This window comes from Malaclemys terrapin, chromosome 5 (genome assembly GCF_027887155.1).
Source record: "Malaclemys terrapin pileata isolate rMalTer1 chromosome 5, rMalTer1.hap1, whole genome shotgun sequence".
Taxonomy (NCBI): Eukaryota; Metazoa; Chordata; order Testudines; family Emydidae; genus Malaclemys; species Malaclemys terrapin.
Window position 1 is genome coordinate 85,224,974 of NC_071509.1, and position 15,093 is coordinate 85,240,066.

General features: G+C 38.8%; 1 protein-coding gene across 4 annotated transcripts in view; it reads left to right on the forward strand.

Annotated features, from left to right (window-relative positions):
- The window catches only part of LRBA (LPS responsive beige-like anchor protein), a 571,438-nt gene that overhangs the window by 536,031 nt on the left and 20,314 nt on the right, over positions 1-15,093 (forward strand). For all 4 annotated transcript variants that reach the window (XM_054029329.1, XM_054029332.1, XM_054029331.1 and 1 more), the window contains exon 53: positions 2,913-3,080. In XM_054029329.1, the coding sequence (XP_053885304.1) occupies positions 2,913-3,080 (168 nt within the window). The remainder of the gene's footprint in view (positions 1-2,912; positions 3,081-15,093) is intronic.

Consider the following 15,093-nt stretch of genomic DNA (forward strand, 5'->3'; position numbering starts at 1 on the left):
TGCAGAGGCTTGAGTCTGAATTTTTTTATTTGTAGCACAGCTGTCAAATAAAACATTAACTAGAAAATTTGTTCTGTCAAAAAAGGGATATCCTAGTGCATATGGTAATATTTGATATTGCTGTGTGGAGAGGAGGATTGGGAAAAAAAGTTGAACTCTTATGAGATTCAGTAAGTAATTTAACCAAGATAAAAAGAAGCAACGAATTTCTGTTTTGATGGTTGGGTTGTATTGAGTGAAGCTTAACCCCCTGAAAAATAACATAGTAAAACTAGTAGGGCAGCACAAACGTATAAGCAGATGTCAAACAAGTCTTGAAGAATGTTTGTTTTCTATAACAGAAACTAAAAATATAGAATATCTTGGGGAAAAAATCTCTTAAACTCATAGCTCTTTAAGAGTAAACTTACTGTTTCAAAAATATAAATCACCCCAAGTAGTTACTAAGGGGATACAACTGGAAAAGAGATGGTATAATTTAATCACAACAAAATTTAAAACAAATAATTGATAAATAAATAGAAGGTTCAGGAAAAACTGTCTATTCTATGAGATTAAATATATTGCCTGAGATAAAGTTGTATGCTCTGAAAGTTTTTCACTGTTGCCTTCCAAGCTCTGCAGATCAATAGCTTTGCTGACTAAAATGGTTGACCATCCAGCAATTTGGCTGAGACAAATACATGACCTGGGAACCTAAGTGAAAAACCCTCAGCACAGGGGTAACTTCTGATGTCGCAGCACATTTAGAGCCAAAAGACAGTTTTAAATGGTATAATAAAACATAATATGGACTGGAGTCACCAAGTTATAGGAAAATTTTTTTTGCTCGGGTAAAACGTATAACCTCCTGTGAGCCTGCAACAGGATTATGTCCCACTATCACGTTCAGTCACTTTTCAACCTCATGAAGAAATAATTTTTCATTATAAACATCAATTCCCCATTCATATATCCATTGTATAACTTTACCTCCTTGATGGAATCATACAGGTTAGAGAGAGAAAGATGTATTAGATCAGAGTTTTTCCTTCTTAAAACAAGATTGTTTCCTATAGAAAGGACACTTTCTAGTGCTTTGTCCATTCTACAGTAGTTTTAAAAGTCTTAAGTTGACAAGGTTTCCTCCCACCACAGTCCATGGGAGATTTTTCCAGCCAAATACATCTTGCTGGCAATTTTTCAATAGCTTAAATTTTCCTTTTCTTAATTTCATCCCATTACACTACCCCATATACCACACTCTCTATATATATATCCTGAGGTGTTTTTTTATATATATATCCCTCCCTTCCAGGTTTTGCACCCTTCTGATTCTTATGTTAGGTTTTCTCCACTGTAGTTATTGCTTCATACCTTTAATCTTTTATTATAAATCTGTCCTTCCAGCCCTTTATCTGAACTCTCTCTCCCTAGTGTGTCATTATTTTTGTTTTAATTTTTTTGTGCAAAACTGAATGCAATAATCCAGGTGCAGTCACAGCAGAAACAGTATAGGTAAGAACTATGACCTGTTATCTTCCACCTTTAATCTTTTATTTATGCAGCCCCAAACTGTACTGTTCTCTCTTTCTTTCTTCCTTCTCTTCCCCCCCTCCCCTCCCCCACACTTTATCATGGTACAAAGTCATGTCTCCCCCCACTATCATCCCTCGGTCAATTCAGTGTTGCAGCTTCCCACATTTCTCCTTATATTGATATAATATGTTTCAGGATAGTTTTGTTTTTTAACTCCTCCCAATTTATCATCATTTGTAAGTTTCATTAATATCCAGTTTCTGCTTGCTCATTAGTCTTTCTACTTTATCATTGATGAGGGTGTTAAATATATCCCATCTCTCTATGGTCTGCTATTAACAGGTTCCAGTAGCCTCAGCAAGATGGATTCTGGTGCCTATGCCCTCACTTTAAAGAGCTTTTTCTCTTACCCAATCTCCCTCCCTCTATGTGGAGGTCTTCAGAGTGCAGTTGTAGTTGGCCTTATAAGTGTTCGCTCACACATGCAAACCCAACCCGCATGAACGTACACATACACACACTTATGAAATGTGGCCCTGCTAAGTTAAGATTAAAAAGTAATAAGCATATTCATATTTTTAAAGATCCATGAATTGCACATTTTTCACTGTCTAAGTAAAGTTGAGTTTATCTAGGTTTTCCTTTCATGTTCGTTTTTATGTAACTATTGATGGCTTGAATACTTACACAACAGACAGAAACTTTGCTTGTCAGGAATGTCTTTTGAGCTTTTATGGGCATTGCAAGTGTTCTCAAAGGTAAGAAAGCTGGTAGAAATGGTTGGCTAGTATATTAAATGTGATGGAGAAACTAAAGCAGAAGTTTAATTTTATAGAGATTTTCTGAATTGTATGCATTTTTTGTAATTAAATAAATGCTCAAAGAGCTGGTTGTTTCATTTTCCATGTCACATTCACCTATGTCTTAACTGTTCTGGAGCCTCTATGCACTGTCATCAGATTTACATTTTTAACTGCTACTTTCACCAGTAAACTGCATTAAAATAAATTCCGTCATTGCAAATTTATGTCATTATGTTTCTTTATTCTATATATTTAAACTCATGACTTCAACATGAGTTTAAATATATAGAATAATGAAACATACTGGCTTGGCAGGATTTAGAGTAAGATACAAATCTGTAATCGATTCTTATTCACTCTATGCCCCTATACAGACTGCTGCGTTCTTAAATAGTTTCCATCCCATCTGGATATAAAAAATTGACACATGAATTTGTCTTTCACAACCAACAGCAACTGAAGTTTTTATCTAGACTTTCTTTTATAAACATTGCTCATGAAAGTACCACTAAAACATTTTGTAATATGTTTAATAAAGTCTACGAAAAATCATTAACAGGATGTTTTAAACTTAGATTTTATATGTTTCAGGTAAACTAATACAAGTAGTGTTTGGGCACTGGGATGTTGTCACCTGTCTTGCCCGCTCTGAATCGTACATTGGAGGAAATTGTTACATTCTCTCAGGATCACGTGATGCAACACTGCTGCTCTGGTACTGGAATGGCAAAACCAATAGTATTGGTGATAACTCAAGTGGTAAGTAAAACCTATATTATGAGTAAACTGCATGTGGCATGAGATAAGTCATTACAGAAGTACTTAGTGCTTTTACGTAAAACTAAAATCAAAGTACAACATTTTTAATATTTATGTGAAGTTTAAATAGTGCTTGCTTTGACCACATAAATATGTTATAGAGCCACAGTACTGACTCCTTACAATAAGCTTGTGAGATACTTAACATTACAAGTACAATTTTGCCTCTCACCCTTTTGACTTGATATTTTGCAGGCTTTACTGTTAGATCTGCAGAGAATTTTTTTTTTTTTTTTTTTTTTAAACAGATCAACTGGACATGCAGTTTTGGAAGGTGTCGTTTTTTTTAAATAAACACTTTAACATTACCCATTCAGTGAAGATTGTTCTTTATAAGATCTTGTATAATAAATTCAAAAATATGCATACATGTGTAGATTCAGACACCCTTACTCCCATTGAGTAGTATCTTACCTTCCAATCAAAATACTCATGGAGTTAGCTACTAGGGCTTGTCTATACTTACGCGCTGGTTCGGCGGCAGGCAATCGAACCCAGAAGTGCTCCCCGTCGACTCCAGTAATCCTGCTCGGCGTGAGGAGTATGCGGAGTCGACGGAGGAGCCTGCCTGCTGCATCTGGACCTCGGTAAGTTCGAACTAAGGTACGATGACTTCAGCTACATTATTCACGTAGCTGAAGTTGCGTACCTTAGTTCGAATTGGGGGATTAGTGTAGACCAGGCCATAGTCAGTGGTAGTAAAGGTGTCAGAATCTGACACACAATGACTTGTGCAAAATAATAATATAATGATAATTACTTGGGGTCCTCAAAAGATAATAGGCTTAAGACACTTAGGTATTTTTTTGTTTTGTTTTTGTTTGTTTGGTTGGTTTTTTTAAGTATTAGGCGCCAAAAAAACTTTTTTCTATCTAGTATAATTTATACTTGTTCACATGGAAACAATATACAATTGGGTTTAAACCATCAATTTGAAGTATAATTAAATAAGAATCACATGTCTTTTTTTCAGTTATTTGCAAGATTTGTGGTTCAACTTACTCTTTTTTTTTTTTTTTTTTTCCTAAGACTGGTTGGTTTTGGAATTATTTACTCTCAGTATTTGACTTTCTGAGAGCTCAATGATGTACACCTCTACTCCTATACAACGCTGTCCTCAGGAGCCAAAAAATCTTACCGCGTTATAGGTGAAACTGCGTTATATCGAACTTGCTTTGATTTGCCAGAGCACGCAACCCCGCCCCCCCGCAGCACTGCTTTACCGCGTTCTATCCGAATTCGTGTTATATCGGGTCGTGTTATATCGGGGTAGAGGTGTATCTGAGTGTTCGTAAGTCCACAAACTGCTTAGATTGTCGCCTAAGTAGATTACAAAATCTGCAGGCATAGCATGAATAGGCTACCAACGTATTTTCAGGAGGCTGATTCAAGGAACAGAAAAGCTTCATGGATGCACCCAGCATAGTTTTATAAGTTCCTTAAAATAAATAGCTTTGGTTGAAGGAGAACAGAATCTTTGTGGGCACAATATGCATAGATTGCAATCTGATGGTCAGGGAAACGGCAAACACTGCCTATTCTTGCAGCGCTTATAAATTTAGGAAGTCCCAAGTAGTCTTGTTCAAGGCACTTAAGTTTTACAGGCCCATCTGGTAGAGCTTTAAATTCTAGGAAGCAAAGCAGTCCTGTTCAGAAACAGGGCCGGCACCAGGCAACCAAGCACGTGCTTGGGGCGGAACCTGGTCAGGGGCGGCCAATCTTGGGCTGGCGGGGGGCAGCGCGGCGCTCGGCGCGGGGAGGGGTTCCGGCGGCGCAGCGCTTGGTGGAGGGGTTCCGGCGGCGCAGCGCTTGGCAGAGGGTGTTTGGCGGCGCGGCACTCCGCGGGGAGGGGTTCGGCGGCGCGGTGCTCCACCAGGGGTGTTTGGTGGTGCTCGAGCGGGGGGGGCTTCAGCAGTGCAGCGTTCCGCGGGGGGGCGGAGGTGTTCGGTGGCGCGGCACTTGGCGGGGGTTTCAGCGGCGCGGCGCTCCACGGGTGGCGGGGGGTGTTTGGTGGCGCTCGGCGCGGGTTTCAGCGACGCGGCACTCTGCAGGGGCGGGAGTGTTCCGACGGCACAGCGCTTGGCGGAAGGTGTTTGGTGGCGCGGTGCTCCGCGGGGAGGGGTTCGGCAGCGCGGCCCTCGCCGGGGATTGTTTGGTGGCACGGTGCTCCACGGGGGGGGACGGGGGTGTTCGGCGGCACGGCGCTCGGGGGGGGGATGTTTGGTGGTGCTTGCGCGGGGGGGCTTCAGCAGTGCAGCACTCCGCGGGGGGGCAGAGGTGTTCGGCGGTGCGGCGCTCGGCGGGGGTTTCGGCGGCGCGGCGCTCCACGGGGGTTTCGGAGGCGGGGGGTGTTCGGCAGCGCTCGGCGGGGGTTTCAGCGGCGCCGGGCTCCGCAAAGGGCGGGGGTGTTAGGCAGCACAGTGCTCGGCGGGGGGCAGGCGTGTTCGGCAGCGCGGCGGGCGGCGGGGGCTGTTCGGCGGCGCGGCGCTCGGCGGGAGGTTCAGAAGCGCGGCGGGAGGCGGGGGGGGTTTCGGTGGGGGGGTGTTACGGAGGGACGGCGCTTTTTTTTGCTGCTTGGGGCGGCAAAAAAGTTAGAGCCGGCCCTGTTCAGAAAACACTTTAGTAATTTACTGCTATGAAGCATTCAAGATTTGCAAGAGTTGCCTACTATGTTTACAGGGTCCACAAGTGCAGCCCATTCTTTACAAATCTACAACCCCATCCTGTGGAATTTATGAACTCTATGCCAATTACTTTGTTTCCATGCACACAGGTCTTGCCTACAGTGTTTTCAAGATCTTCAGGCTGTAAGCTCCATTCTGATAATTACAAACCACTTGCTATAGTGGGATTTAGCACCTCAAATGGCCAGTCTATGTCCATGGATTTTGTAAATCCATTAGATATCTCTTTTAATGTTAAGTACATTCTTAGAGTTCCTTATTTTAGGATTTGTAAAGTTTACATGCTACTCCAGTAAACTGATAGACTTCATACATTTAAAGGCTCGGCGTTTAGAAACTCAGAAGGGAAGCTGATGTAGATAGCAACCTTCATGACCTATTCCTTTTAGTGTTCACAAACCTCATAATCTCTGAAAATAGTTAATTTTAGGACTGAGCATTTACAAGGTCTGCAGGTAAACTGGAAGTGTTTTTACTCACCTGAGGTATTTCTTGTAAATTACAATAAGCTCCTGAGGATCCAACTCCTATTTAGGGCATAAAGCCTCTGTTCACCATTGACCTTAGTCACAAATCAATTCTCAGAGCTGATTTCCAGTAAGGGGCTAAAAATGATTCTCTGAGCAGGATTCCGCTATTCCCCAAAATTCCGGGACACTCCTAGATTGCTCTGTGAGATTAGTAATTGTGTCTCCTCCATCCCAGCTATGTCCAAAAGGGCCAGATGGGTGGGGGAATAGGGAGACACTTGGCACCCCCCTCTAGATCAAATTAAATATAAAATGTACTACATGGCAGGCAGGTATGGAATAAAACTCATCTATATCTTGCTACAGTGCTACCCAGTGTTACACCTGAGAATTGCCTGTTTCATTCAATAGGGGTTACATGGATGTAACTGAGAGCAGAATTTGACCCTATGCAAATAACATTTGAAAAAGATATCAACTATAGTGCTATCAAATGTTGCTAAGAATGAAGTTAAAAGCTGTGTATATCGGCATTTATACTGTGCTCATCATTGTGGTATCTCTTCCATTGACGTAGCCAGAACTGATTTAAACTTTCATGTGACCTCTTAAAAATGAAAAAACCCAAATCATATTCCAGGAGAAAAGATTTGTGCAGCTGAAACAACACCCTCCACATCTGTTAAGATAGAATTAAGAATTAAATATCTCTTAAAGATGTAATTACGGATGTATACTGAGACGCTGGTAATTAGTAACAATGGTCAATGATGGGATATTAAAAGTTACTACAGAGAACTTTTTCCGGAGGGTCTGGGTGGAGAATCTTGCCCGCATGCTCGGGGTTCAGCTGATCGCCATATTTGGGGTCGGGAAGGAATTTTCCTCCAGGGTAGATTGGCAGAGGCCCTGGAGGTTTTTTGCCTTCCTCCGCAGCATGGGGTAGGGGTCGCTTGCTGGGCAGGGGTCGCTTGCTGGAGGATTCTCTGCGACTTGAAGTCTTTAAATCATGATTTGGGGACTTCAACAGCTGAGTCAAGGGAGAGAATTATTCCAGGAGTGGGTGGGTCAGCTTTTGTGGCCTGAATCATGTGGGAGGTCAGACTAGATGATCATAATGGTCCCTTCTGACCTTAAAGTCTATGAGTCTATGAAAACAACAAAAAGTGTATCCATTTCAAATTTTAATTGCTTGAAGGCAAAAAAGGAAGCAATTATCAGAAATTCCAATCCATCCTTGCTTCCAGTCAGATGGATATAGATGAAAGGTGCTTTGTGGTGTTACAAGACCTTGTGGCTCACATGCCCATCCAGGTGGATGACCAGAGCACTCAGCCCTAGTGCATATCTAAACCAAGTGAGTGTGGACCAACAAGAATGTCAGAGGATCAGCCTTAATTAATTCTGGTGGTGGAGAAGGTTTCCTCAATTTCACCTCTCCCAACCAGCTGCATAAGGATGAAGAGGGTTCCCCTCACATTGCTATCAACTTTATCAAGGACCACCTGATGGTGTCTCTTCCTTCCCCTGCCAGTCCTGTCAAAGCTCCACCTGATGGGTGGGCATAATAGCTGCTAGATATTTCTATTTGACACCTCGATCGATTGGTCCTTCTGCCCTCATATAGATTGCACCGATCACAACACGTCTTCCATTCTTCTCATATCCTGGCCTTCCGTCTCCATGTGCGGCCATGTCTTTTCACGATAAAGTCGTCCCGTCTCTTTGGAGGTTGGCCGAGTGGTGATTTCCAACAACAACAATTTCTATTTAGACTTGTTAATGGTTATTTTTTAATATTTATATTGTAGTTGTGCCTGGAAGCCCTATCAGCAATTGGAGTCCCTTGTTGCTAGGCCTATACACTTATATAATGAAAAGACAGCACCAACAAGCTTACAATATAGTGGTCTAAATTCATTGTAGGTGTAACTTTATTGACTTCTGTGTCTAGTCAAAACCATCTATAAGGGAAACCCAAAAGACATGTTTCTGCCCAGTTCTGATTCTGTCAGAAATGTGAGAACTCCAGCCCGGTCACTGAAAGAAAAGAGCAACAAGTATATGACTGTCTATTTTTTTGTGTCAGAGATTTATAGACACTGATCCTGTAAGTGACTCTGCACAGGCAAACGCCTGCATGGTCGTGGAGCACCACTGAAGTAAATGAGTTCCACCCTCATTGTCACATGCAGGATTGGCACTATAGGTATTAATCGTTTCATCCGTTATTCGTTGGTCTTTTGTATTGAAAGTTTCTGATCTGTTACCATGAAGTAGTTTTTAATAATATAAATTGATGTATGATTTTGACAATACATCCATCATTTAATTTAACATTTTTTATCGTTTATTTTTTCTAGTTTTTAAAATGTAAGTGTATTTATTTATTGTGAATTCAATCTTAATAACAGCTACACACCAAAGGGCACTCAAGGGGCCCCCTTTACACACCATAGTATTAAGAGTTGCAACAACAATCATCTAAAACAGAAGCACTGCTTCCATTCCTCCCCACTACCCTACTCCTCCTCTAACCGCCTCTCAGTGGACCAATATGACTTAACTCCCCCTTCACACATTCCCACCAGTGACATGTCACCTAAGTTGCTTGATTTTGTTTCATTACTTCAGGAAGCATTGAGCTCTGGCTGCCTTTGTTAATGTTTTAAAATAGTACTTAACCCAAGCTGACAAGCCATTATGGTTGTGGCATGGTTATCAAATAAATGTTTCATTTGATTATTTATATCAAAATATTTATAAAGAATAACTTTCCATCAGTAACTGCTCAGCCATAAATCTACTGTATGGGAAAATTCTTCATTTTATTGTTTTGCAGAAGAAATGTGTTACCAAAATAAATATTATTTAAACTTATTTATATATTTTCTTTTTTAAATTTTATGTTAAGTCCTGTTCCTGTGTCTGCTTGTTTTGGCTGAATCATCATCTTTCTTTCTTTCTTTCTTTCTTTCTTTCTTTTTGGCTTGTTATACAGCAGTTTGAGAGACATAGGTGAAGATAGATGGATGTTAGTCTGAAACTGTATTTACTTAGGTTTTTTAATGCAAAATTCTGCCTAGCTGTCATATTCCCTATGTTAGTGCTGAAAAAGGTTACTGTATAAAACTTAACTTGAACTAATCACTGATGAAGTGTATTATACTCCTACATTATGAACAGGGCCAGCTCCAGGCACCAGCTTGGCAAGCAGGTGCTTGGGGTGGCCTCTCGGGAGAGGGGCAGCACTTCCACCTATGCGGCGGCAATTCGGCGGACGGTCCCTCACTCCAGCTCGGAGTGAAGGACCTCCCGCCGAATTGCTGCCGCAGATCCCGATCGCGGCTTCTTTTTTTTTTTTGGCTGCTGGGGGCGGCAAAAACTCTGGAGCCGGCCCTGATTATGCATGCAGTACTATAGGAAAAGAGCATAGACAATTGTCAACAACTTAAGTCGTTGGGAAAAGACTACAAGTAACAATATACAGAGGTCTGCAATTCATTCAGACTCTTTATTTGTAGATCATTCAATAAAAATTTAATAAATTAGCCTTTCTTGCTGACTAGTTAATAAACAGCAAGAAAATAATAAAAATGAGCTGGATGGGAACTGGATTTTCTGTTTCATGGGAAATTCTGCAAGTTCACTTTTTTTCCCTGCTCTAAATGGAATGAAAACATTTTTTTTAAATATTTCTGGCAAGTCTGGCAAATTTAAAGAAATTTAAAAATTTCCAAGTCAATCAGAACATTTCATTACAATAAAATAAAAAATGTTTCATTCTGATTTTGACATGTTTTAAACAGAAATATTTTTATAATCTAAAATAAGACATTTGAAAATTAAGTCATTTGTACAAGTGCTTTGTGTCAGGCTATTTTTTAAATGAAATTTTGTCAAAATTGACACGCTTCTGCTAGCTGTCTTGCTTTTGATGAATTGGCATCTTCTAATGGAAAAATTTCCAGCAAGCTCTAAAAATGACTAATAGTAGAAACAGATCTGAAGTAACTATTGCATCTTTTTTTGGAAAGTCCTGAGACTTATCACATTCTCTTGAGTAACTAGTAGATGTGTGACAGAAACAACCGTCACTTACGGCAAAGTTAAGGGGAGGAAAAGACAAGTTATTTACTTGTGTGTGGTTAGCTTTCAATGTATTTAGAGACTCTTATCTAAAAACAAGAAAACATTTAAAGCTTTTTGAAAAATGTCAATGGTGATGTTGATACCATATAGCCATTGCAGTCAGGGCTCCCGTTTTATTTATTTTTTTTACACAACCTGCTAATAGTAGATAGCTATGCAGGTGTTTTTGAAAATTACACCTCATATGGGTGAAATTCATTCTGACATACAGGGCCAGCCAAAGGCCTTCTACACCACTTTAGCCTGGTCTTGGGGCTGTATGGAGTGGCACTGGATGTAGTGATGTTGCAAAGATGCTGGTGAACTCACTGTATCCTGCAGAAAGGGGAGGATGGGGGTGGGATTTCTGTGCACATTAGTTAGTGCAGTGAGTGACAGTTGAGGTGCATCAAAAGAAGGGATGACAGGATTCATTTACAAATGGGGTGCAAAGCTTACACCAAATACTGCTCCAACTTGTAAACTGGAGTGGCAGCAGCCATGGTGTTGGGAAAGGTTGGTTACAGCCCACACCAAGTCTTAGATTGGGGGATTGCCTGTTACCTTTACAAGTCTTCCATCCACCATCCTTGAATGCCCCACATTCTTCACTCATAGAGAGGCCAATTAAGGTAGTGACATGAATTTCACCCTCTGTGCCTTGAACAGTTGTAATTTCTGCATTATAATTATTCTGTCTGAGGTTCCATATGTTTCAGTTAGGTATAGAGTGTGAATTTTATTGCCTTATGTATTTTACATGCTTATAAAAAAATAATGTTTGTATTGTTGAGCTCTCAACAGAGGGCTTTTCTGTCATCCTGTGCAGTCCTCTGGTAGATGGAGAGAACCTTCTACTGTTGCTTTCAAATTTCCTGTGGATATAGTTACAATTATTTTGAAGCTTTTCTATTGTAAAAGACATGAAAGCATGTCTACTTTGGGAATTTGATTTGCTTTAATAAAATTAAAGGTTTACTCACAGAAACATCCAATAGTAATGAAATATATAAAGTTGGTAGCTATATTGCTGCCACTAAACTAACATTTTGTATCCTATGAATTATTGTATCAGTCTTCTACACATATGTGAATAAAGCTAACTACATTACCTTTTTTAATGTTATAACATAAAGTTTGAAAAGGTTACTCCGTATGTATCACAAATATATTGTGAAGATCATCAATACACAGCAGTGCATTTAGTGAATAGTTTTGTATCATAATGTAGTGCCCTTTTAAAACTACAGTTTTCTGAGGCACATTAGAGAAATAAACTCCAGCTCTTTTTCATTGTGACTGGTTGTTGTATCTATATTGCAGGATATAACATTGGAGGTTTAATATTTAAACCAGACAAATGGATTTAACCAAGAGTTTATGTGAACAGTACAACTGCAGCTAACGTGCACAAGCATCATATGGTCTCCTATTCAGATTTACATTTTTAAACTATTTTAATCTCACAAAGGCTATCATGTCTAAAGTTTTGTATCTTGCTATGTAGTTTTTATTATATTAATTACTGTGCTTAGCAAGGTACAAAAATTTTCTGTCACTACTATTATAAATACTCTTCAGTGTGAAAATTAAAACTTTGTAAATGTTTCGTTCAAATATTTTTAAAATTTAGGTATTGCTGTTCTTGCTGATGATTAAAATCCAGAAATATCACCCATTAATATCCTGCTTTTGATTGATTTAAATATAGCATTATAGATCATTTCTTTGCAGTCAGACACCCTAATCTCATACGCCCCAATCCTGCAAAGACTTACATTAATGCGTATTTTTATACACTGTATATTTCTTGATTTAAGTAAATCATATTTCTATGATTTGAAGTCAGTGGAACTGCTCACCATGTGTAAAATTAAGCATGTACCTAAGTCTCTGCAGTTTTGAGAACTATGGCCATTATAAAAAAAATATATCTGATTTTTAAAAAGTCTTTTTGCAACATAAATATTTATTTTGGAATTATAGCTATAATTGTAAGAACAGGACTTTTTAAAAAGTAGTATATAATGTAGCTACACTAAAAGTCATTGTGTACTATGAATTTTTTTAGTCTGTCAACCCACGTTATCCATTGTATGTATATTGTCAGTCACCATGGTATCTAGGCACCCATAAATAATCACGTCAGTAATGCAAAACCTGCTATTGATTTTATTAATATGTGCCCATGTAGAAAATTATAATATCTCAAAATATTTTAAATCGGTTTAGAATGATTGTAGTTGATATCTCTGAGGAGGACTTACGCTATATTCCTTCTGCTAAGAAAACCTAGTGTTGCTGTGAGAGAGGTAGAGTACCATGTTGAGAATTAAAAGCAGTGACTGTGTCTGCATACCTTTATATATTTGCTATAAGCAATACCATGTACTTTATACATAAATTTACTTTGATGCGCACACACACACACACACACACACTCTGAATGATTTGTATTATTTCTTTAAAAAAAAAAACAGTATTATTTTAGCACTGTTTCAATGCAGCCATTAATATATACTCTTTGTCTCTCAAAAATGGCTAGGCAAAGTAGCCTTTCACTGTATATAACCAAGCATTCTGCACTGCCATCTGCTGGTAATGATGTGAAAATGATGTGGGAACTGATCCTCCACAAAATACTATTGCTTAAAATATTAAATACACACAGACGCTTCGACAAATTTGGTGTGAAACTTGTGGATTTTATTTGTATTATAATTTGTCTCCTTCTAAAAAGAAGGCACAAACTGCATGTAATGTTGTTGTACAACCTGAAACTGGAGTGTGTCAGTGTTTTAAGTGTAATTGTAAGAAAAATGGAATATTTTCTTCTTTTTTACTAGAATGTGATCAAGTTCAATAATAAATTGTTCTGTACTTGGAATTCAAGCTCAGGAATGTGTGTTTCACAGAAAAGAAAGAGCAACAGGGTACATAAAAGTAACTACAAAATAATATATTTAAGGGACAGTAACCACTTAAATTTCTATCTGACATTTAGAGTCTGTTCCTGCATTCCTAGTTTACCCCAAATTCCCATGGAAGTTTAAGAAACATAGGCATTGATCATAGGCCTATTGGAGCTACAGGGGTAGGACACCCCCCCCCCCCCGCTCCCCCGCCTTCTCCCCCCCCCTCCCCCCCCACACTTCTCCAAAGCACCATTGAAGTTAGTGGGGTTTTGCAGAGGCTCAGCCTGCATGTATCTGACCTCCAGAATGGGACCCTAACTTATACTGCTGTAAGGGCACAGGGGTATTGGTGGTGGTTTTAAAATGTCATGCATGGAGGCCTAACTTCGGTTAGGGCCCTGTTGTTCTAAGCACTATATAAACACACAGTAAATGACAGCCTCTGCCCCCAAATAACTTTAAGTCATAAAGACAAGACATAATAGATGGATGAACCTTGTGATGTTGTATGTCTAGTAACTCCACTCAAACCTATAATATTTTATAAATAATAAATATTATAATTTTGTGTTTATATAATGCCAATAAAGTATTAGTCTCTCTATGGAGTCTCTAAAGAACCTGCAATCCTAATAGCTGTTTCAGAAATCATTCTCAAATGCAGCAGGTTCTTTTTTAAATTTTGCAGACTAAAAATATGTCCTCCAGTATTAAGTACTTCATCTGTAATATAATTATTTCCAACTGGCTAATAGAGAAGGAATTTCATGTTTTCTTCTTGTATCAAATTGGTGGTGGTATATTTTGGTACCTGTAATGTTCTAGGCACTATACAAACACAAACAAAGGCATTGTCTTTTTCCTGAATGGAAAAATTTAGAGAGAAGGTTTTTGATGCTGGTATGTTGGCAGCATCCAGCTTCAGGTGTCAATAAACTATATACATGAAATTCTCCAGAAGGATCAGGATGTTTAGTGCTCCATGATGTAATGCAGGCCTTCAGGTTCCAGGCAAAACAATGCTATATTTACAACTTGTACCTAATAATAGATGGTGGTAAAAGGAATTATATTCATATGGTAAATGAATACAACCTTAATGTGCACCATATGCATGGTGTTGGGATGATGTACTAATATATCACATTTATTTAAATTGTTTGATTACTGAGAAAAATGACTATACTATTAAATTCTAAGGCTGTACCACATAGATATGAGAGTAGAGTAAAACAGAAGAAGTAATGATTTATGGTCTAGAATTGATACTTTGAGTATCTTCAAAACCAGACTTCACTGCTGTAAAAAAAATGTTTGGTAAGTACCATACTTTAGGATCAGCTAGGAAACATTTCAAAGCGTTTCTGGAATTAATTTCCATAACATAGGAATTGCAGGATGTAAATTCACTATGGTACATACAAGAACACTTTGTATAGTCAGAATTATATACATTAGGAGCTTCACTTAGCTGGAAGACTAAATTTGTTGAAAAATACTGTTTGCTTTTTAAAAGAAGTTTTAAGTTTTAAGTTTTAAGTTTCTTTTAAGGCCTGATCATTCATTGGCTGTTGTTGTTGTTGTTTTTTTTTTAAATGCTACAACGTTCCTAGTCATTGTAATATGAAAGGTCTCAAAACTAAAACACTATCTAATACTATATATAAAACAAGTTGTTTTAAAATTAATTAGCAATATGATCTTATTTTTAAATAGGTACAGTATATGCTCTCATTATTTAATATTGTTGGGC